At 43.8% G+C, this 23,697-nt stretch overlaps 1 protein-coding gene across 1 annotated transcript in view; it reads right to left on the bottom strand.

The window, feature by feature from the left end:
* Positions 1 to 297: 297 nt before the first annotated feature.
* Positions 298 to 23,697, bottom strand: part of LOC135892894 (uncharacterized) — a gene marked incomplete at its 5' end in the record, with an annotated part of 52,068 nt that continues 28,668 nt past the window's right edge. The window contains 5 exon segments of the mRNA XM_065420659.1: positions 298 to 833; positions 2,242 to 2,268; positions 2,978 to 3,084; positions 14,453 to 14,584; positions 15,962 to 16,059. Of these exon segments, the coding sequence (XP_065276731.1) occupies positions 298 to 833; positions 2,242 to 2,268; positions 2,978 to 3,084; positions 14,453 to 14,584; positions 15,962 to 16,059 (900 nt within the window).

Here is a 23,697-nt window from a genome sequence, read left to right as displayed (position 1 = left end):
AAACATTAGTATAGGACATTATTTGCTTACTCTTAGCTGCTAATACACCTAATCCAGATAAACTGGAAGTTAGCAATGAAAAAAAATTACGTTCATCATTAATATCTCTGTTTGTGAGATTCCAGTACAGTTCCATTTCTTATTTGGGGAGCCACCCCTGCAGCATTAGCAATATTTGTAAATATAATTTCACAGGGAATGTTATTCCAGATCACCTTTCTTCTAACTTTGATTCAGTTTGGAAGCAGCACAAGGCTTTGGCTGAGTTTGGTCAACAAAACGGAACATCATGGCATTTTAAATTGATTCCTCTTCTTTAATTGAACAAACTCTCATTGTTGTTTCTTTGTGGGAATTTTTAAAGAATGGATAAACCTTTCCTGAGAATGAACAATCATTAAATGTGAACAACACAGACATGTCAGTTACATTGAAAAAGGTCACCCGCCCATCTTGGTAACTAAGGTAAACTCCAATTTTCTGGGGCTTTTTCTGCACCATGACCTGGGTCCATGGATCTGTTTTTGCCCAATAATCTCTGCCACTCAGACCCAGAGCCCAGAATCCCTCTTTAGGGGATAAGGAAAGTTTTCCTTTTCTCTGTATTGATTCTCTGGCCACTCCCAGGTCCCAGTCACTGATCTTCTTAACGTCCATCTCCCAGTAGTGCTTTCCAGAAGAGAATCCTTCAAAACCCAACACACAGACAGTCGAATCGAACCTCTCTGGATTTGCTGGAACTTTTTGAGGTTGGGCTTCATGTTTCATACTCTTCTTATCCCCAGCAATGGAGAGGTTGGGGTGGGCTGTTGCGGCATCAAGAGTGATGTCATCTGAAAAGAGAGATTGGGCTGTCAAAAGCACTGTCTAATGTCAGTCTAAGCTGGGATAAGGGAAGTTTCCATGGTGGGCCCCATCCTGTACACCCTTCTCAGGTGGGAGTTTTGCCTCATTGAAGCCTGCTTGGCAATGTTTTTGTTGTATTGAAACTCTTCAGATATATGAGAGTTGTCTGAATTTCACACAAAACTGAAAGCACCTAAGTGTCCACCATTAAAGTGCCCAAGGTGCCTGAACTTTGGCAGCTGGGCCTGCACTCAGCCACCTGACTCCTGACATTGCCCAGCAGCTTGGCACTTAACACATGCAGGATTCATAAACTAGGTGCAGCCCTGCCAAGCCTGCCTTTGGAGTCTGATCCAGTAGATGTGCTTAGATGAGGTGAAACCCTTATAGGTGCTTAAAGTTTAGTACTTGCTTAATTACCCTGCTGAACTGGGATCTTGGGAAAAAAGAAATATTAATCTTCGAACAGACAATCAGACTATAGAGAAGAAAATTACTGTGCCTGTTACGTTGGATCACTATACTTCCCCATTGCATTCACAGTTGTACTATGAGTGTTATAATGGACTATTTTAGTAATGAAAATAATGTTTTGTCGGTTAGCTAGAGGTGGGTACTGAGAATTAGGACTCATAATTTCTATTCCCCTCTGTGACACTGACCCATTCAATGAGCGTCAAATAATTTAATCATTTTCTGTAAACTGTGTATACTTCCAAACTCAATGAGGGATAGATCGGGCTGGAAAGAGCTTGGAGATGATCAGAAGAAAATTGCAATAAAATGCAAATTACTGTCACATTCTCATACCTGCCATAAATCACCATGATTGCACCTGTCTTTCATCATCCCTTAATGAACATCACATTCTTTTTTTCCAACATCACCATCAATCATAAGTCAACACCACTACTAATTTTTCACCACTGTCTTCATCAGTATCAATGCCATCACAATCCCACATATTTCACTCCTGGTCACAACTACCCACCTTCATAACCCCTGTCAGCATTACTCATCTTAGTATGGTTAATGTAGTCACCATCACCACCTTATCTGTGCTTTTACCCTGCTCCAAATCCTGAGGCCCTGATTTAGGATTTCCTCAGTCCTTACCCACATCTCTCAGTGAGGGTTAATTCTGATTTCACATCTGTGCAAATTAGGAGTGACTTCACATAGATCCATGAAGTTACACTAGTGTGAAATTAGTACAAGGTCAGAATCAGGTCCTGATATAAATGGGAGTTTTGCCTAAGTAAAGACTGTGTATAAACTGAGTATGGATCTCAAGACTTGTTCTCAGCAAAAGAATATTTTATTATATGGTTCTAGTTTGGTTAATGCATTAACACAATGATTTCTTAATACTGGAAGAAATGTGTATACTGTTACCTGTCTCATTACGAGCCTTTCTCCATTCTGAAATCAGAATAAGAAATAACAGACATTGAATTAAAAGAGGCCCATACTAAAGATTTTCCTGCTTCTGGCAGTAGAATATTAAAATACACACAGAAAATGTTCCTAGAATGTACACACAGATAGACGTAGTAAACTATACGTACAAGTAAGCTTTACTGAACTGCAATTATTAGAAACCTGAGCAAGGGTCGTGGTCTGCCTAAAAACTGTCTTGCAGAGAAGCCAATGCCTCATCTCATCATGTAACCTGCCTTTTTTGGGGTGCTGGTATGTTTTCAACTTTTTCTTACATAAACCAAACACCCTCACACTCCCTCCACCCCTCACACACACACTGTTTCAGACCACCAGATTCTCTCTAACAACAATTTGGACACTGCTATTATTATTTAATTTGCTGGTTTGGGTGCAGCAATATGCACCAAATGAGATGGGGACTAGGGTCCAGGTCCACAAAGAGACTTCCTTTCCCCTAATCTACCTAGTGAGGCTACACGAGCAGGGCCTTGGCTACTGGATCTTCAGGACACAGTGGGATTGGGTTTAAGGCTGCAACCCAATCACCAATTACCCTCCCTTTTCAGGGATCTCTCAGCAGCTTGGGAGACCCCGTGATGGAGCCTGAACAATGGAGGCTATAATGAAGTAGCTTTCAAATCGCCTCTCCCTCTCATCATAGTACCTCCCCTCCAGTTGCTCCTCTTACCCACGTTGGATTTGTCTAGGAGCTGGAGTGCTCCCACCCTGCTACTAGATAGATTCCCAATAAGTAACATTCTCCTAACTGGGGTAGGAGGTTTATCTACAACTAAGCTGTTAAAAAGGGCACATACAAAATGCCAACTAAAATAAAACAGATTTTTCTCTCTCAGGAACAGCCTGAAAATGGGAGAAAACTTGTTAACTGGTTTCAAAAATATATTAAGCAGCTCAAAGGTTTTAAAATACACAATAGCAATTGTCACACCATTGCCTACGCCTGGATGGGAAACAGACTGAACTATTCACTCTGTATTTTAAAGAAGCCTTTATTGGAGTTGCAGAAACAAACCATCCCAATGTGCAGAAAGAATAGCAAATAAGACAGGTGACCATTTGGCTTAAAAAAGAAATCTTTGGTGAACTTAAACACAAAAAGGAAGCTTCCAAGAAGTGGAAACTTGGACAGCTGACTAGGGAGGAGTATAAAAATATTGCTCGAGCATGCAGGGGTGTAATCAGGAGCGCCAAAGCACAACTGGAGTTGCAGCTAGCAAGGGATGGGAAGGGTAACAAGAAGAGTTTCTACAGGTATGTTAGCAACAAGAAGAAGGTCAGGGAAAGTGTGGGACCCTTACTGAATGTGGGAGGCAACCTAGTGACAAGTGATATGGAAAAAGCTGAAGTACTCAATGCTTTTGTTTGCCTTGGTTTTCACAGATAAGATCAGCTCCCAGACTGCTGCCACTGGGCAACACAGTATGGGGAGCAGGTGAGCAGCCCTCAGTGGTGAAAGAACAGGTTAAGGACTATTTAGAAAAGCTGGACATACACAAGTCCATGGGGCCGGATGCAATGCACCTGAGGGTGCTGAGGGAGTTGGCTGATGTGATTGCAGAGGCATTGGCCATTGTCTGTGAAAACTCGTGGTGATGGGAGAGGTCCAGGATGACTGGAAAAACACAAATATAGTGCACATTTTTAAATAAGTGAAGGAGAATTTGGGGAACTACAGACCGGTGAGCCTCGCCTCAGTCCCTGGAAAAATCATGGAGCAGGTCCTCAAGGAATCCATTTTGAAGCACTTGGAGGAGAGGAAGGTGATCAGGAACAGTCAACAAGGAAAGTCATGCCTGACCAACCTGATTGCCTTCTATGATGAGATAACTGGCTCTGTGGATATGGGGAAAGCAGTGGATGTGATATATCTTGACTTTAGCAAAGCTTTTGATACGGTCTTCCACAGTATTCTTGCCAGCAAGTTAAAAAAAGTATGGATTGGATGAATGGACTATGAGGTGGATAGAAAGATGGTTAGATTGTCGTGCTCAATGGATAGTGATCAATGGCTCAATGTCTAGTTGCAGCTGGTATCAAGCGGAGAACCCCAGGGGTTGGTCCTGGGGCCGGTTTTGTTCAATATCTTCATTAATGATCTGGATGATGGGATGGATTGCACCCTCAGGAAGTTCTCGGAGGAGACCAAGCTGGGGGTAGAGGTAGATATGCTGGAGGGTAGGGATAGGGTCCAGAGTGACCTAGACAACTTGGAGGATTGGGCCAAAAGAAATCTGATGAGGTTCAACAAGGACAAGTGCAGAGTCCTGCACATGGGATGGAAGAATCCCATGCACTGCTACAGGCTGGGGACCGACTGGCTAAGCAGCAGTTCTGCAGAAAAGGATCTGGGGATTACAATGGACAAGAAGCTGGATATGAGTCAACCGTGTGCCCTTGTTGCCAAGAAGGCTAATGGCATTTTGGGCTATATTAGTAATATTGCCAGCAGATCACGGGAAGTGATTATTCCCCTCTAGTCGGCACTGGTGAGGCCACATCTGGAGTATTGCCTCCAGTTTTTGGGCCCCCACTACAGAAAGGATGTGGACAAATTTGAGAGAGTCCAGCGGTGGGCAATGAAAATGATTAGGGTGCTGGGACACATGACTTATGAGGAGAGGCTGAGGGAACTGGGATTATTTAGTCTGCAGAAGAAAAGAGTGGGGCGGGGGAAGGTTGATAGCAACCATCAGCTACTTGAAGGAGAGTTCCAAAGAAGGTGTAGCTAGGCTGTTCTCTGGAGTGGCAGATCACAAAACAAGGAGGAATGGTCTCAAGTTGCAGCAGTGGGGGAGGTCTAGGTTGGATATTAGAAAACACTATTTCACTAGGATGGTGGTGAAGCACTGGAATGGGTTACCTAGGGAGGTGGTGGAATCTCCATCCTTAGAGGATTTTAAGGCCCAGCTTGACAAAGCCCTGGCTGGGATGATTTAGTTGGGGTTGGTCCTGCTATGCATAGGTGGTTGGACTAGATGACCTCCTGAGGTCTCTTCCAATCCTAATCTTCTATGAGTCTATGTACATACACAAACCAACACACTTTAAGCAGTAACAGTTTCTTCTGTGTGGTGATGAAACTTGGCTCCTTGGTTTGATAGCCCCAGAAGGAGTGTGTGATGGGGTTAATGCCCCACCCACTGGGTTATGGTGTTACACAAATTAACACAGCAATGTCTCTCCATACTCCCCTGTAGCCAAGGGTCAACTGAAAAGGAGAGAAATGGGAGGGGAACCCCATCTTAGTCTGATCTCCAGACTCCCCAGCCTGCTGCGAGGTGGACCTGCCTTTGTTTTGTCCATGCATGGCTCACTTAGGGTCTTGCCTTGGGACCAGATCTGACAATCATCTGCAGATTTGACTGCAGTCACCCCGTAGGACTCGCACCTCTTCCTGGCTCAGGGGCTTCCGGGAATCCCCCATGGTGGGCCAGTCATGGTGGGTCTCAAGGCAGTACTGGGGATTTCTGGGAGCCCACAGTTCGGGCCCTCCAAGTTACCCCACACACTTCCCCTCGCTGAGTCTCTGTGCCTGTCTCTGCTCCCTCACAGTGAGCCCTGATTCCCCAGCTCCTCCTTGCAGCCCTTGTCTCTGGTGGTGGTTTCTCTCCCCTCCGTGGGACTCAGCCTGGCTAGTGGTGGAAGGGGAAACTGAGGCATGGAGGTGACCTAACTTGCCCCCGTGTCATGGTGGGGCCTCACTCCTTCACAGCCCGTGGCCCCTCCCTCCTGACTGACCCCAACCCCATTCACCAGGCCCAACTAATCACCACCCCTCACCACAGCCGCTCATCGCCCCTGGCCCTGCCCCCTCATCGCACCTCATGCTACCTTGCTCACTGCCCCTCACCCTGTTCACCAGCCTCACACCCTCAGCAACCCTGACCTCATCTCTTCACCACCCCTTAGCCAGCCCCCTTACGCCATCCTCCCCACCACGTTTTACCCCATCCCTCCCAGACCCCTCACTGCCACTCGCCCTGCCCACGCTTCCCCTTGCCCCACCATCTTCATTGACCCTGGCCTTGCCCCCCTCATCACCCCTCTCCCTGACTCCGTCACCACCCCTTGACCCATGCCTGCAGTCCTGTCTCTGGTGCTGGGTTCACTGACTTACCGAGGGCCCTGAAAGTCTGGGTCTGTCACTGTGTTATGAAGGTTTTCTTCTCTCACTGCTCACCTCCGCCAGCTCACTCGGCCACTCCCCATTCTTTCATGTGGCTCTTTTCTCCCTCGCCTTCCCCCCCCCCCACCTCCTTTCCCCTGCTGCTGCTCTCACTGTCTCCTTCCCCAGCATGCACGGAGGCTGGGACCTGAGCTGGGGTCTCTGATTGGCCTGTCTGCCTGGTCAATCAGACTGACTTGGGCTGTGGGATACTTCAGAGTGGCCCTGTTTCAGAGCTCTCTGATTGGCCAGAGGTCCTCTCAATCCCAGGGTCCTGACTCCTCCTTGACCCCCTCCTCTCTCCTGCCATGGGGAGAGGCCAGCCAAACAAACCCACCAAGTTTTAGTGAGGGGCCAACTATCCCCTTACTGCAACATATCACTTTTAGGCACCTAGCCATGCAATGGAATTTACAAGGCGTCAGTTAGGTGCCAGCCTCCCTATTCACTGCATGGTGTAGCTTGTAATTAATAAATTAATCTATTATATGATAGTAATGGGTTAACCAATATTGCAAATTTAAAGCTGAAATCAAGAAACGTACAGGCTTAGGCCTGTAAAATATTTAGTTTATCCAAATTAGGCCTAAGGATTTAGGATAAGTCATATTATAAAAATATGAGCACAAGTAAGTTAATAATAAATCTGTTGAGCTTGTGTCTATGTTGTATGCTAATTTTTTGAAAAATAACTGATGAGTTTGGATAATAATGTCTGAGGAAACCACAAACTACCTGCTGGTATCTAGGGTGTAACATTAGAGACATCCTTAAGGTATCCACATGTTACTATGGTGATCAAGTGACATAAATGTTAACAAGTTAAAAGAAGAAATATCCAAGTGTCCTATCAGGTGAAGAGTCCCCCGAGAATATCAGAGTGACACTCCCAAAGATGGACATGTGAGGTTCAACCCTATATGCATAACTTATTATGAATAGGACCTGGCAGATGGTTGGAGGTCATCATTTCCTGGAGGTCTTCTTTTCCTGACCCTCAACAGCAGCCAAACACCACTGCACTTCTTCAGGATTCCATATGTATATGAAAGAATTGGAAATACTGGTGCTGGAGACTTTGTTTTTTCTAGCCATTTCCATTTATGCAACAGTTATATTAGTTGTGGTTTTCTATATGAAAAGACTTTAATAAAGGTAGATCTGATTAAATGTGATCATTGTTCCTCATGTTGGTGTCACTAGGCATAACCCTAGGTAACTCAGGAGGGTGGAAGGCCACTAGTGTCAACGAAGCCTTCTTGCACTAGGCCCAAAAGAACCAAACTTCTCCCAGGTCTAAACTCTAATCGACCTCAGAAGCCAGGTGCAATTGAAATGTGTAAGCAACCAGTTATCTATGCTCACACCGGTATCAAGCGTTAATAATGAGGCCTGTATGTTTACTGGCTGAAGGGAAAATAACAGTTCAAAGGGAAAAAGCACAAGATAACGGTTTAAAGAAGTTACTAACAAGCTAGGCTTATAGCTGCCAAGAATGACATAACTGCTTAAATGTAATTGCAATTTGCTTAGTAACTATTACCAGGGAAGGGAGGGGTGGAGAGAGAAAGGGTGGGGGGGGGGAAAGAGAGGGGTAGGGGGGTGGAGGGGGGGCTTAGTTGTAAAATGTATAAGAAGAGAAAAGCTGTTTATGCTAGTGTGCTTAATCTAAGACTTGTCAGTCTCCTTGCACCACTTTGAGATCTCAAATAAACTTTGATTGCTTTCTCCACGCTGGTGTGTTTATTGGCGCGAAGCACACTGGGCAATGAACCCCGCTGTTGCTTGCCTCGGGCCCTCTGTGCCGGCAACACTCACATTCTCCTCAAGTCTCCCACAATGATGCTAGCTGACATGGTGAAGAGATAGGTGCTTAACAATGGGCTCCACAAAAGCCAGTGCACTAAGCAGGGTGCCATTTAATTTAATGAATGGGATATGCTAAGCCCTGGCCCCTCAGGGAGTTTGGCACCTCAGTCTGGGCTGGAGGGAGGTGCCTAAGCCATATCTCACAAGAAAAGCAGCAGTGTGTGCCTATCTGCACACAAAATGGCTGGGGAGGAGGACAACCTCCCTTTTAACCTTTAGCCCAGTGGTTACAGCACTCACCCAGAATGGAGGAGACCTAGTTCCCACCCTCTGCCTGAGGTACAGTAGGGATTAGAACTTGATTTTCCCACCTCCCAATCCTAATCACTGGGCTGAAGGTTATAAGGGAGGTCCAGAGCAGTGGCTAAAGAACACTCAGTGACACTTCGGGTTGGGGTGGGAAGAGGAGTAATGAAGGGTTCTGTTTCCATCCTACACTTCAATTCTGAACTGGCTCCTCAGTGGGATATTACCATTGTTCAGAATACATCATCTTAAAGGATTCTATAAACTGTTATCATTACCAGCAAATCCCATGGCAAATACAGAAGGCACGTAGAATTGATGCCAAGCCATACACCCATTTATCTGGCCAAACACATTGCACTAGGCCAAAAGGAGCTGATAGAGGAGCATGTATAGTGCTTGTACACCATACAAAGATTCCCTAGTGCAAGGGGAAATCACTAGAGCTCAGTTCCATTGATCTTTGTGGACATTTATGTAGTTAGAGCAGCATGAGGAGGCTACAATGTGGATCAGAATCTGACATATTTTTTTTGTTCAAAGAGCTATTAGTCCACAGTAGCGTGCAACATTTAAAATAGATATAATTTTATCAACTCAAAATGATTTTCCCAATGACTAACACACACCATATCCTATCATGAAAAAAATAATCCCATAGAAACATTTTGCTAGCCTCCTACATACACTCAATGATAAAATTAACAGAACAGGAGGCATAGCATTATGGAATGTCCATAATTTCCAGTGATTCTGGAAAATCCATCCTTCAATTTTAGACCACAGAGGAAATAAATACAATTATTCTAGGGCAATAAATGAACTTGGTGTGAGAGAAACTCATCACAGTTCCCTTATGGGGTTTAAAAAAAATCTGCAAAGTAATTCACCCTCCTTGAATTGAGCAAAGGCAATGAAATGAAGAAATATCAGTTTTCATTTAAGAACATTCTTCTGAAGGATAGTAGCAGTTGAGAAATTAAAGAGAACTTACCAAGTTCATTCTGAAGTTGGTCTGCAAAAGGACAGTACGATTTCTATTAGAAATTGGTGAACAGCCAATCATTAGCTGCCAGTTTTCTCTTTCCTACACACCATACCTGATAGATAACCCAGATCTAGTAACAGTTCAGAATCTTGCATTCCATAACTAACCAAAAAAAAGGACCTGTGTTTGCACATAACTGAAGACTCACCCAGTGACTCCTTTTTACCAATTCCCATCTCCCAGCCACCCATTACTACACACCTTATTGGCTACAGCTTAAACCCTCAGTGTTTTGAAGAAACTACTGTGGTACCAACAAATACAAGTAAATGGTGTTAAGGAGGAGGAGTAATGAAAGGTTCTGTTTGCATCCTATCTTCCAATTCTGAGCTTTTTTTGCAGTGGGATATTTCAACTGTGACCAATACAACAGCTTGAAAGATCTTCTAAACTGTTTTGGTTACCAATAGATACTTGGAGTAGTGCAGAAAACAGATTGTATGAATGTGGAGCCATGCCCAGGGCTGGTGTAACCACTAGGCGAACTAGGCGGCCACCTAGTGTGCCAAGTTTGGGGGCGCCAAAAGGCGGTGCCCAAAAATTTGGCAGCACTACAGTGGAGTCACATCTTACGCGGGGGTTCGGTTCTAAGGTCAGTGTGTAAGAGGAAAATCGCATATAGTGAAAATTACCATAAGTACAGTACACACAGTATATACTGTATACACTAGAATAGGGGTCCTCAACCTACGGCATGCGTGCCAAAAGTGGCACGTGAGCTGATTTTTTTTTAATGGCAAGCTGTGGGTCCTGGCCGCCGCTGAGCCCGCTGCCAGCCTGCAGTTCCATTCACTCAGCCAGCAGCAGGCTGAGTGGCTGGTGGCCGGGACCCCGGCTGGCAGGAGCCAGCAGACAGAACCCCACACAGTTGGGGTTCCATCTGCCGGCTCCTGCCAGCCAGGGTCCCGGCTGCCAGCCCCGCTCAGCCCACTGCCAGCCGGGGTCCCAGCCACCGGCCCCGCTCAGCCCACTGCTGGCCTGGGGTTCCGATCACCGAGGCCGGCAGGAGGCTGAGCAGAGCCGCCGGCTGGCACCATGGATAGCAGCGGGCTGAGGTCCCAGCTGCCGGCCCTGCTCAGCCCACTGCTGGCTGAGTGAACGGAACCCCAGGTTGGCAGCAGGGTCAGCGGCGGCCGGGACCCGCAGCCTGCCATTAAAAAAAATCGGCTCGCGTGCCACCTTTGGCATACGTGCCGTAGGTTGAGGACCCCTGTTCTAGTGTATACTGTGTGTGCTGTACTTTATGGGGATTTTCACTATACGCAATTTTCCTCTTATGCGCTGACCTTAGAACCTAACCCGCGTCTAAGATGTGACTCCACTGTATTCACTTTTGAAAGTTTATAATAAGCGATGCTCTGGTAGGAGGGGAGAGGGCGCAAGGTAGAAGTTTTGCCTAAGGCGCATAATATCCTTGCACCGGCCCTGGCCATGCCCCCCTTTTTCTGGACAAACACCTTGCACTGGGCCAGAAGGAGGTGATATAGAAGCATGTATAGTGCCTGTACACCAAACAAAGATTCCCTAGTGCTAGGGGAAACCCCTAGAGATCAGATCCATTGATTTTTGGGGACATTCATGTACTTAGAGCAGCATGAAGAAGTTGCAATGTGGCTCAGAATCCGAAAGAAAGCATGTTTTTAATTCAAAGAGCTACTATTCCACAATAGTGTGCTACTCTTAAAATAGATATAATTTTATCAACTCAATGTGATTTCCCCAATTACTAACACACACCATATCATGAAAGAAAATTACACGATGAAAATATTAACCCCATAGTAAATTTTTTCTAGCCTCCTACATACACTTAAAGACAAAATCAACAGAAGTGGAGGTGTGGCATTATTGTATGTCTATATAGTACAGTTATTCTGAAAATCACTCTTTCAATTTTAGACAAGAGAGAAAATAAATAAGAATATTCTAGCATGATGAATCATTTTTTTATTAGAGAAAGTCATCACAGTTCTATTATGGGATTAAAAAGTAACTTGCTTGGATTGAGCAAAGGCAATGATATGAAAAATTATCTGCTTTGATTTATTACTATTATTCTGAAGGATAGTAGCAGGTGAGAAATCAAAGAGAACTTACGAAGTTTGGTCTGGAGTTGGTCTGTAAAAGAACAGTGCGATTTCCATTAGAACAGCAAATCATCAGCTAACAGTTTTCTCTTTCCTACACCCACAACTGATCCATCACCCAGATCTAGTAACAATTCAGAATAATACAAGTCTCTCGATATACTATTCGTGCTGTAGCATCCAAATGTTAAGGAATGGACAGATTCCCTGCACTCATGTACTTCCTATGTGACATTCAGGGTAGGTCTCCATAGCAGCTGGGAGATGTGATTTCCAGCGTGGGTGGATGCAACAACTCTGCTTCAGTTTCTGCATAAGAATAGCAGTGAGTCCACACTGGACAGTGGCTATGTCTTGGGCTATCTGCCCAACTATGTATCCAGAGGAATGGGAGGAACTGTACGTGGGTGGTTAGCCTGAACTTCTGCCTCTGCCACTATGTCCACAATGCTATTTTTAGCTCACTAGCTTGAGCAAGAAAATTGACAAGATCCCCATCTTCAGCTGTGTGGGGTTTTTCTTTTTTAAATTTAAAGAGAGAGCCAGACATCCAAATTGAGGACAATTTTTTTGAGGTCAGTGAGATGAATACAGGGTACATTGATGGTTCTTAATTTCACACAGCCTGCTTTTTGTGTGAGTGAAACTGTTCACAAACCAATCCTCATTTTCCCATTATCTTCTGGAGATATGAAACATTAGAGTCAAATCGGGCATGTTACAAATTTCTGCTGATAGTGATTACCACCACTTTTCTTTAGAGTGTGGATATGGTCACTTAGGAGTTAAAAATGAGGGGTGAGAAGCTGAAAACCCAAATTTAACCTGATGAAACTTGCTCCCCAGCACTAAGAAAACCAACGATAACTCAACTGTTTGAGGGATGACACAGAACAAAGTACACCAATGATGTGACCTGAGATGGGAGGGAGCTAGATCTATGTATATAATATCTTAGGGTAGGTCTACACTTACCCGGTAGTTCGGCGGCGAGAAATCGAACTTCCGGGTTCGACTTATCACGTCTTGTCTGGACGAGATAAGTCGAACCCGGAAGTGCTCGCCGTCGACTGCGGTACTCCTGCTCGGCGAGAGGAGTACCGCGGAGTCGACGGGGGAGCCTGCCTGCCGCGTCTGGACGGAGGTAAGTTCGAACTAAGGTACTTCGAACTTCAGCTACGTTATTCACGTAGCTGAAGTTGCGTACCTTAGTTCGAACTGGGGGTTTAGTGCAGACCTGCCCTTAAAAATGAAAAGATAGCCTTGAGAACAGATTCTATCTACATTTTTATATGGCATTCATTGTTATATGATCTCATAGGCTGAGAAATTAGATGACTAAAACAGAGACTGGGAAAGAGAACATGATACATAGATAGCAAGATTAAAGGGGAATGATGAAAGAAACTTTGGAATGTGAGAAAAAGTAAAAAAAAAATGTAGAAAAAAATAACAATTATTTAAACTAAGTAAATTGGAAAGACCTGTTCAGAGTCTAAGATGAACTCCCTTTTGCTGTTGCACATCTCAAAGTAAATTTTCAATAGTGTACACGGATTGTTAGTGTGTAATTTGAGACCTCCTGTGTCCAGACAACCTATATCTCCGGTTGACTTAATTTGGAGTTGTGGGAGCTCACTCGTTTGAAAATCAGGGAAAAGCTCTCTGAAGTGGAAGATGCCCAACAAACGGTAAGTATAACAAAAAATGTGATCCCTAGGCAGTAAAAAACATTTCTGAGCTAAGAGAGGTGGATGGGATAATACAAATGTCAAGAAATAAATTATTATTTTTGTCAGTTGTAGAGGTTTTCTCTTTTTTTTCTTTCTGTTGATTTATACTTTTGTTTATTTCATTTTATTTTATTTGGGTGAAACCAATGGGCAATCCCATATCTACCATATTTTTCCCTCAGTGTTTCTGACAAACAAATCAATGTTTCAGCATTCACAAATAGGCTACACTCAGCATCAGATAAGCACAAATAGCTCCTATGGAAATTAGCAGAGATGGTCATAGGGTTACTTGGAACAGAATTGTTCTTTTCTTTAAAAATGGACAGAGGATGTAAGTGCTCTTCTCAGCTCAAGATCCTCCTACATACACAGAAAAGCCATGTCTAACCAGGGCCACTGGTTACAGCACTCACCCAGGATGTGGGCAACCCAGTTCTTACCCTATATCTGTAGTGGATCAGAGATTGGAACCTGGGTTTCCCACCTCTCACCTGAGCGCCCTAATCACTGGGCTCAAGATTGTATTGGCGGTCCAGAGCTGTGGCTAAAGAACTCTCAGTGAAACTTTGTGTGTGGGGAGGAGGAATAATGAAACTCCTAGAGCTCAGATCCATTGATTTTTGGGGACATTTGTGTAGTTAGTGCAGCATGAAGAAGATGAAATGTGGCTCATAATCTGACAGTATAGAGTGCAACACTTAAAATAGATATAATTTTATCAACTCAAAATGATTTCCCCAATTACTAACACACACCATATCATGAAAATAAAAATACACCATGAAAATATTAACCCCATAGAAAATTTCTGCCAGCCTCCTACTTACAGTCAAAGATAAAATCAACAGAAGAATTATCTGCTTTGATTTATACCATTATTCTGAAGGATAGTAGCAGGTGAGAAATCAAAGAGAACTTACGAAGTTCGGTCTGGAGTTGGTCTGCAAAAGAAAACTGTGGTTTCAATTACAAATTCGGGAACAGGTGTTACCTTACTTCTTTAAGGGAGCTGTCCAGTTCTCCAATCATCAACTGCCATTTTTCTCTTTCATCTCCTTTCCTACAAACCACTCTTGAATCATCTCCCAGATCTACTAAGTACTCAGAGTCTTGCATTTCAGAACTAAACAAAGCAAAGGCCCTGTGATCTCACAAAACTGTAGAACCAGCCTACACCCCACTGACTCCTCTTTACGCATGTTCTTCTCCCATCCTCCCATTACCACATAATGCTTATTGACAAAGGCTTAAACATTGAGTTTGTTTAAGGTATTATAGTGATACCCAAAATCTACCAGTAATTTGTGCTCAGTCTGATTAACACTAAACTCAAAATGCAAAGTAAACCTAATGTTCTGTTTCTTAAACTTGTCAGAAAAACATAAACATAATTTTTCTTTCAAAATAATGCAAGTCTTTCAATATGCAAAATGTGCTGTAGATCCCAAACTAAAGTAATGCATAGATTCCCTACACTCCTGTACTTCCTTTGTGACACTCAGGGTACTTCTACATAGAATCATAGAACACTAGGGTTAGAACGGACTGCAAGGATCATCTAGTCTAACCATGGCCATGATGCAGGATTGGTTTTGTTTAAAGCATTCAAGACACATGGCTATCCAGCCTCCTTTTGAAAACTTCCAGTGAAGGAGCTTCCATGACTTCTCTGCACATTTTATCCCATTGTCCTACTGTTCTTACAATTGTTTTCCATCTTTTATATGGCAGACTTAAGTGACTAGGCAGCAGTTCTGAAGAAAAGGACCTGGGGGTTACATTGGATGAGAAGCTGGATATGAGTCAACAGTGTGCCCTTGTTGCCAAGAAGACTAATGGCATTTGTGGCTTTATAAGTAGGAGCATTGCCAACAGATTGATGGACGTGTTCATTCCCCTCTATTTGGCATTGGTGAGGACTCATCTGGAGTACTGTGTCCAGTTTTGGGCCCCACACTACAAGAAGGATGTGGAAACATTGGAAAGAGTCCAGCGGAGGGCAACAAAAATGATTAGGGGGCTTGAGCACAGGAATTATGAGGAGAGGCTGAGAGAACTGGGATTATTTAGTCTGCAGAAGAGAAGAATGAGGGGAGATTTGATAGCTGCTTTCAACTACCTGAAAGGGGGTTCCAAAGAGGATGGATCTAGTCTGTTCTCAGTGGTAGCAGATGACAGAACAAGGAGTAATGATCTCAAATTGCAGTTGGGGAGGTTTAGGTTGGATATTAAGAAAAAACCTTTTCACTAAGAGAGTGGTGTAGCACTGGAATGGGTTACCTAGGTAGGTGGTGGAATCTCCTTCCTTAGAGGTTTTTAAGATCAGGCTTGCCAAAGCCCTGGCTGGGATATTTTAGTTGGGGATTGGTATTGCTTTGAGCAGGGGGTTGGACTAGATGACCTCCTGAGGTCCCTTCCAACCCTGATATTCTATGATTCTATGATTTGAAGACTGCTATCCTTTCCCCTCTTCATCTCCTCTTTTCCAAACTATACTTACCCAGTTCCTTCACCCTTTGCTCCTATGGTTCGCATTCCATCCTTTTGATCATCTTTGTCTCTCACCTCTGGATCCTTTCCAGTTTCTCTATGACTTTTCTATATATGGGTGACCAAAATTGGACATAGAATTCCAACTGAGGCCTAATCAGTGTTGAGTTAGAGTGCTTCTGTTATCACCCATGACCTGCAAGCTCTGCCTCTGTTAATGCAACTAAAATTGCATTTGCTTTTTTTCCCAAAAGCATTACATTGTTGACTCATGATGAGGTTGTGATCCACAACTCCCAGATCCTTCTCAGCAGTGCTGTTGTCGAGCTAGTTATCCCCCATTTCTGTATTTGTGCATTTGGTTTTTCTTTCTGAAGTGTAGCACTTTTCATTTGTCTTTGTTGAATTTCATTTTGTTGTCTATAGCCCAGTTCTCCAATTATCCAGATCCCTCTGAATTTTAGCTCTGTCCTCCAAAGTGTTTGAAACCCTCCTAGCTTTGTGTCCTCTGCAAAGTTGATCAGTATGCTCTATATTTGTACGTCCACATCTTTAATAAAGATGTTAAATAACACTGGACCCAGAACAGATCCCTGTGGAACTTGACTTGGGACCTACTTCCACTCATTCCATTAATAGATACACTTTGTGATTGTTTAATCAATTATTTATCCACTTAATGATTGTTTCTACTTGTCAGAATGTCATGTGGGACTGTGTCAAAAGCCTTGCTAAAGCCCTGGTAGATTATGTCCACCATATTTCACCTATCCACAAAACCAGTTACCCCATCAAAGAAGAAATCAAACTGGTTTGGCATGATTTATTCTTAGTAAATCCATGCTTAGTGCTAGTGATTACTCCTTCATCCTCCAGGTATTAGCAAATTAAATATTTTATACATTGCTCTAATATCTTCCCAGGTATCAATGTCAGGCTTACTGTTCTATAGTTACCCACCTCTTCCTTTCCTCCCTTTTTAAATATGGGCACTAACTTATCCCTTCTCCAGTTTTCTGGGACCTCTCCTGTCATCCATGAACTTACAAATATTATTGCCAGTGGCTTTGAGATTTCTTCAGCTAATTCCTTCAGCATCCTGGGGTGAGTAGCATCAGACCCTGCTGACTTGAATTCATTCAAATTAGTCAGAATATCTCTGATGTGTTCTTTACTTATCCTGAACTGCATTCCTTCCCCTTTATTATCTATGGTAACTTCGCTAGTCACCAGGTCACATGTCATTTTTGTGTGTGAAAATTGAATCAAAGTAGGTGTTGAACAGTGCCACCTTCTTATAATTTTCTGTTACCAGCTCACCTTCTTCATTGAGCAATGGACTCATATCATCCCTGAATTTTCTTTTTTAGCTGACGTATTTGAAAACCCCCTTCTTGTTGTTGCTAACATTTCTTGCCAGCTATAACTCATTCCTGGCCTTGGCTTTCCTGATCTTGTCCCTACTCACTTGTGCTATTCCCATGTATACTTCCTGGGTGACTTGCCCCTCCTTCCATTTCCTGTGTGTATCCCTTTTAGTTTTTAGACAGCTAAAAAGCTCCTTGTGCAGCCACATTGGTCTCCTTTGGCTCTTCTCTGAATCGGAATAGCTTGATATTGTGCCTCTGGTATTACATCATTTAACAACTGCCAGTCCTCCTTTGACTCCTTTTCTTTCTAATTGGTCTCTGCATGGGACCTTGACTACTATTTTTCTGAATTTGTTGAAATCTGCATAGTAGCTGGGAGGTGTGATTTTCAGCTTCAGTGTATGTACACATGACAGGTCTGCTCGAGGTTGTGCCTAAAAACAGCTGTGTGGCCCAGGGGAGTGAATGAGCCCTCTGACCAAGTACATACCAATGGGGTTGGGCAGCATTTTAATTGGGCGTCTAACCTGAGCCACTGCCTCCTCCATAATGCCCACACTTCAATTTTTAGTGAGCTTTGTCAAGAAAGATAATTAGCTAATTACATTAATTCACTTCCTGGGTTGTGTGGGTTTTTCTTCCACACATTTAAAGAGAGAACCATCTGAATCAGGGATGATTTTTTTTAAGGACAATGAGATGAATACATTAATGGTTCTTAATTTCAGCACAAAGTCTGCTTCTGTGTGAGTGAATTTGTTCACAAATCAATTGCAACTTACTCAATGTCTCCTGGAGATCACCCATGGGACAAGAAAAAAAGGTTAGAATCAAAGCAGCCATGTTTACAAATTCAGCTGAAAATGACTAACCCCCTTTTCTATGGAGTGTGAATATAGTTACTGAGCAGTTAAAAATTAGGTGTGAGAAGCTTAAAGCCCAAATTTAGCTTGATGTAACTTTCTCTGCAGCACTATGATATCCAGAATTAAGGCAAGTGCTTAAGACATGACACAAGACAAAGTACACCAAATATTTGACCTAGGGTGTGAGGGATAGCCATATCTGTATCTATATCTAATATCTTAATAATGAAAAGATAGCCTTAAAACAGATTATATCTAGATTTTTTATACTCCATTCATTGTTATATTGTGTCATAAGATGAGAAATGAGAAGACTAAAACAGATTGGGAGAAAGCGAACATAGCACATAGATAGAAAGATTAAAAGGAAATGATGAAGAAAATATTTGGAATGTGAGAAAAAAGGTAAAAAATGTTAGTAAACATTAACAGAAATATTATAATTAAATACAGTGGAAAAATTTATTCAGAGTCTAAGATGAGCTCCTTTTTGCTGTTGCCCATCTGTACCTATTGGGCTTCAGGAAGTGGGTGGGCATAAGCCCGCCCACCGCTAAAGGATCCCCCCCAGCCTAAGAGGAGGACCCACAGGGCCTGAAACTCAAATGATTACGGGGGACAACTAATGTAAAAACAGGGACAGGAGTGCGGTCAAAGGGTCAAAAGAAGGGAACCTGACGGGGACACCGAGCAGAGAACCCCGGACAGCGCCCACTGCTCCTCAAAGGTGTAAAGGGAGCCAGTGGACGCCGCCCAGAGGAACTCTGCCCGGATACGTGAACGGACAGAGGATCGGAAACAGGCCCCACAGTCACAGGAGCCTCCATCGGCCAACCTCCTCTCCCTGGTTTTATAGATGGCCTGTTTAGCCAGGGCCAAGAGGAAGTTGACCAGGAGGTCCCGCGACTTTGTGGGGCCACGGATGGGGAGTGCGTAAATGAGAAGGTGAGGGGAAAAGTGCAGCCAAAACCGCAACAGAATATTGGTGAGGAGCCGGTGAAGGGGCTGCAACCTGGCCCACTCCAAGTAAACGTGAGCCAGGGTCTCCCTCACGCCGCAGAAAGGACAGGTGTCTGGGACAGGGGTAAACCGCGCCAAGTACACGCCCGTGCTCACGGCCGCATGAAGGAGCCGCCTTGCCCATCTGTAGCCGGGTGGACACCCGCTCCTGCCCTGGAGGGCTTGAAACCAGCCCTGAAAGAGGGCTGCAGGGGTTAAAAGCAGCCCTGCAGAGGGCTGCAGCTCTAAAAACTGGGCTGATTGGGGAAGCAGCTGCAGCTGGGCCACGCCCCAATCAGAGCCCAGCTGGCCTGTATAAAAAGGCTGGGAGCCAGGCCCTCAGGAGTCTCTCTGTGTTCAGAGAGAGAAGGGCCTGGCTGCAGGGAGCTTTACCAGACAACTAGATTGGGAGCAGGGCTGGGGAAGGGCCAGAGGAGCTGGGAGCTCTGGCCTAGGAAAGCCCCAGGCTGCGGGCCTGGCAAAGCCTAGTAGGTGTAGGGTTGAAGGGGGCAGCCCATGGGTAGGTAGAGGCAGCAGGTCTGAACCCCTTTGCCTGTGATGAGTGGCTGATACTGCAGTCTGCCCCAGTGAACGGGGGCTAGATGGAGATTGGACAGTAGCCAAGACTGAGGTGAAGTGGGGATAGTGGGTGGGGGTTCCCCGGGGAGGGGGAGACCCAGAATTGAGGGATGTATTGCCAGGGAGCAGCACCCCAGACAACAGGGCACCGGGTCCGGAAGGGACATGGGGGGGCAAGCAGTGGCAAGGCGGATCACCAGCCTCCAGGGGGTGCTCCAGGATGCTGGAAGAGCTAATTCCCGAGACGACCAGCAGGAGGGGTGCCTCCCCTCCTGCTGGTCGTCTCGACCAGCAGCAGGGGTGAGTCCACTCCGCTACACCATCTAGGAATTAAATTTTCAGTAGTTGCTACTGATTGTCAGTGTGTAATATGAGACCTTTTGTATTCAGAGAACCTGTATCTCCTGTTGTATTAATCTGGAGTCATGAATGCTCAGACGGTCTGAAAATGATGCCCCAGTCTGAAGCTGGCAAGTACCAATGGCAAATAAAAAAAATTGGATCCCTAGGCAGTAGAAGACATATGTGAGCTGAGGGAGAAGGAAGGAAGAAGGCAAAGTTCAAGAAATAAATATATATATATATTTGCCATTATGATATTTTCCCTTATTTTATTTATTTCATTTATGTGAAACTATGAGACAGCCCCATAAATACTTACAATCTTTTCCCTGGAGTGTTTCTGAAAATCAATATTTGAGAATTCAGAAAAGAGGCCAAACTCTCTCTTGAATAAGCACAAATGGCTCTGATGAAAGTCAGTGGAGATGCACAGAGAATTAGTTGAAACAGAATTGTTCTTTTCTTCAAAAAATAGAGAAAGTATGTAACAGCTGTTCTCCGCTAAATGCCTTCCTACTTAGACACAGAAGGCATCTCTAACCAGGACTATTCACATTCTCCATGGAGAGCATAGTCCCTGCTCATGTTTAGCACCCCTGTAGTTGTTCAAAAGTGAATACAGTATGGTGGGCCAAAGACTTCTCCACACCAGTCAATGAAGCTGGGAAAGGCAAGAATTTGAGAACTCCCTGAACTCCCTGCATATGTGGCAAACATGCTGCTGCAGCATGGATCCTTCAGAACAAACAATGGATTTGCAACACCTCATTACTTTTAAAAATATGACCTTGTGTGTTTTATGCCTACATTTTTCAATACGGTTGAAATCTGAGTATTAACTATGAAACTCAGGAGACAAAACTTATAGGAAAATTAATGTTGTGGCCATTCCTTATAGATTGTGTCAATATTCCAGGAGCCACTTAACAAAATAACATACTCCAGATACACTGAAGAGTTTTATACTTTTTACACTTATAATTTTTTTCCTGGTCTCACTGTCTGCAGTATAAAGAAATGACCAGAATGGTTTTAGCATACCCATTATTTACTTTTCAAAACCAGAAGAACTAATATGTTTAATTATTCTAGATTCTAGAGAACTCTAACAAGGCAGGGTTTAATAGTTTTCTTTCCTTATCTTCCTAATTTGTGAGATGGCAGATTGGTCAGAAATTACATTAGAATCATAGACAATTAGGTTTGGAAGAGATCTCAGGAGGTCATCTAGTCCAACCTCCTGCTCAAAGCAGGACCAACACCAACTAAATTATACCAGCCAGGGCTCTGTCAAGCTGGGCCTTAAAAACTTCTAAGGATGGAGATTCCACGACCTCTAGGTAACCCATTCCAGTGCTTCACCACCCTCCTAGTGAAATAATGTTTCCTAATATCCAACCTAGTCGTCCCCCACTGCAACTTGAGACCGTTGCTCCTTGTTCTGTCATCTGCCACCACTGAGAACAGCTTGAGCTCCATCCCCTTTGAACCCCCCTTCAGGTAGTTGAAGGCCGCTATAAAATCACCCCCACTCTTGTCTTCTACAGACTAAACAAGCCCAGTTTCCTCAGCCTCTCCTCATAAGTCACGTGCCCCACCCCCCTGATCATTTTTGTTGCCCTCCGCTGGACTCTCTCCAATTTGTCCACGTCCTTTCTGTTGTGGGGGGACCAAAACTGGACACAATACTCCAGATGTGGCCTCACGAGTGCCAAATAGAGGGGAATAATCACTTCCCTCAACCTGCTGGCAATGCTTCTACTAATGCAGCCCAATATGCCATTAGCCTTCTGGGCAACAAGGGCACACTGCAATTAATAATAAACCTTAGCAATTAATATCTGTTTTCCTTCTATCTGTCCTTTCTCTCACTGTTCCTTTCTCTCTCAGAAGGAAGCTGAGTTTGTTTGTAGAAGTCAACACAAAATGGAGATCAATCATTTTATGTAATCCCCTCCTTAGGTGGGGATTTATTCATTAGGGATGTGTCTTGTGTCTTCCACATACAACCCTGGCTCTGATGAAAGCCAGCCTGAATTAAGTTTGGAAAAGATGGCAATAACAGCTAACTGTTTGCTCCAGGTTTGCCACTGATGTTTTTTCTTTGTAGATATATTTCATATAGCAGTGGGTCCCAGTCACATAATACAGATCCCAATCTCAATGCCCCAGAAATTCAGTTAGGGGTAGGAAGGAGGAGCTCAAGATCTGAGGTTTTAGTGTTGGCAATTATAGAGAAAGGGGACAGCAAATAAATTCAGATCCAGCTTCATGTTTCAAACCTTCAGTTGTCTCTGGTGCCTTTCTCTGCATTGTCATTAACTGAGATAAATTGAAGGGAGCTGTGGCCAACCACCTGTGAGTTAGACCCTCAAACATATGGTTGTAAGGCCACTGCTTCAGAACCATTTATTGAAAGTAAATGAATTTTCCATTTGTCACAGTGTCTGTAACCTAGTACTTTAAGAGATGGTTGAGAAGAAGTGTTGTGTGAGATACTTCAGTAATATCTTGATATCACGGGTTCACTCAACTTGTAACTTCAGACAGTTCTTTTATGTATGTTTTATGACCTTCATCTAGCCATGGATTAAGTATCCTGGTTGCCTTTTTAAAATTCTATCACCAGCATTTGATAGGAACACAGGAATTGACAGACCAGATCAGACATGAGTTCCATCCCGTGGCCCACACCAGATGTTTAAAGTTTAAGAAAGAAACCCTGTAGGAAGCAGCTATGGAATAAACATGTCCATAACAAAATTTTCTTCCCAACTTTATCAGTTAGCAATTAGCTTTTGCCCTGAAGCAAAAAGGTGTATAATCTGTGTATACTTTTATCTTATCTAATGTAACAGTGGATATACATATTGATCAGTGGTTCCAAAACTTTTTCATAGTGCAGATATTCTCCCATAGACACCTCTCCATCCAACAGCAATCAAATAACATCCATGTGAAAATAACAGTAATTGCTTACATGGAAAATCAATTTTAGGGATGTAATTTAGTATAGTTTTAGCTGTCTTCAATGGAATTTAGCATGTGGAAACAAAGAGGAGACTCAACACCATGTGGTCAGTCCAACAGCAACAGCCCCAGGAATCACTGTTTGAGAAATATTTTTATTCATGTATAGATATAATCCTTTCCTAGAAACCAACTAAGCTTTTCCCCCTCAATTGTATTTTTTGGCAGTGAGTTCTGGGCTGCGGTAGTGGCATGTTGCATACCTCACATGAGCTCAGTTTAGCCAGAGTATCTATGCAGTTTGTAGACAGACTGACCAGCTCCAAATCCAAACTGCCCATTCCTCATTCTTGTGGAGGGAACTGCAACACAAAAGTGCTCTACAGCAGGCAGGGTTGTGGAGTCCCCTGTACAGCATCCCTGCTGCCCGTCTTATGCAGGAGAAGCAGCAGTTCAACGTTATGGGCCTGTTGTTCCTGCACAGGCTAGGTGGCAGCAAAGAGGTCTCATTCACCATATTTTGAGTTTGTGCATAGGGAATTTTCAATTTTCCAATCCTGAGGTTACTTAGTGGCAGCAATATACAATGTCAGGTTACACACTCTATTATGTGAGTAGTC

The sequence above is a fragment of the Emys orbicularis genome, chromosome 21 (assembly GCF_028017835.1).
Source record: "Emys orbicularis isolate rEmyOrb1 chromosome 21, rEmyOrb1.hap1, whole genome shotgun sequence".
NCBI classification, from domain to species: domain Eukaryota; kingdom Metazoa; phylum Chordata; order Testudines; family Emydidae; genus Emys; species Emys orbicularis.
This window is presented reverse-complemented; position numbering and strand designations above follow the sequence as displayed.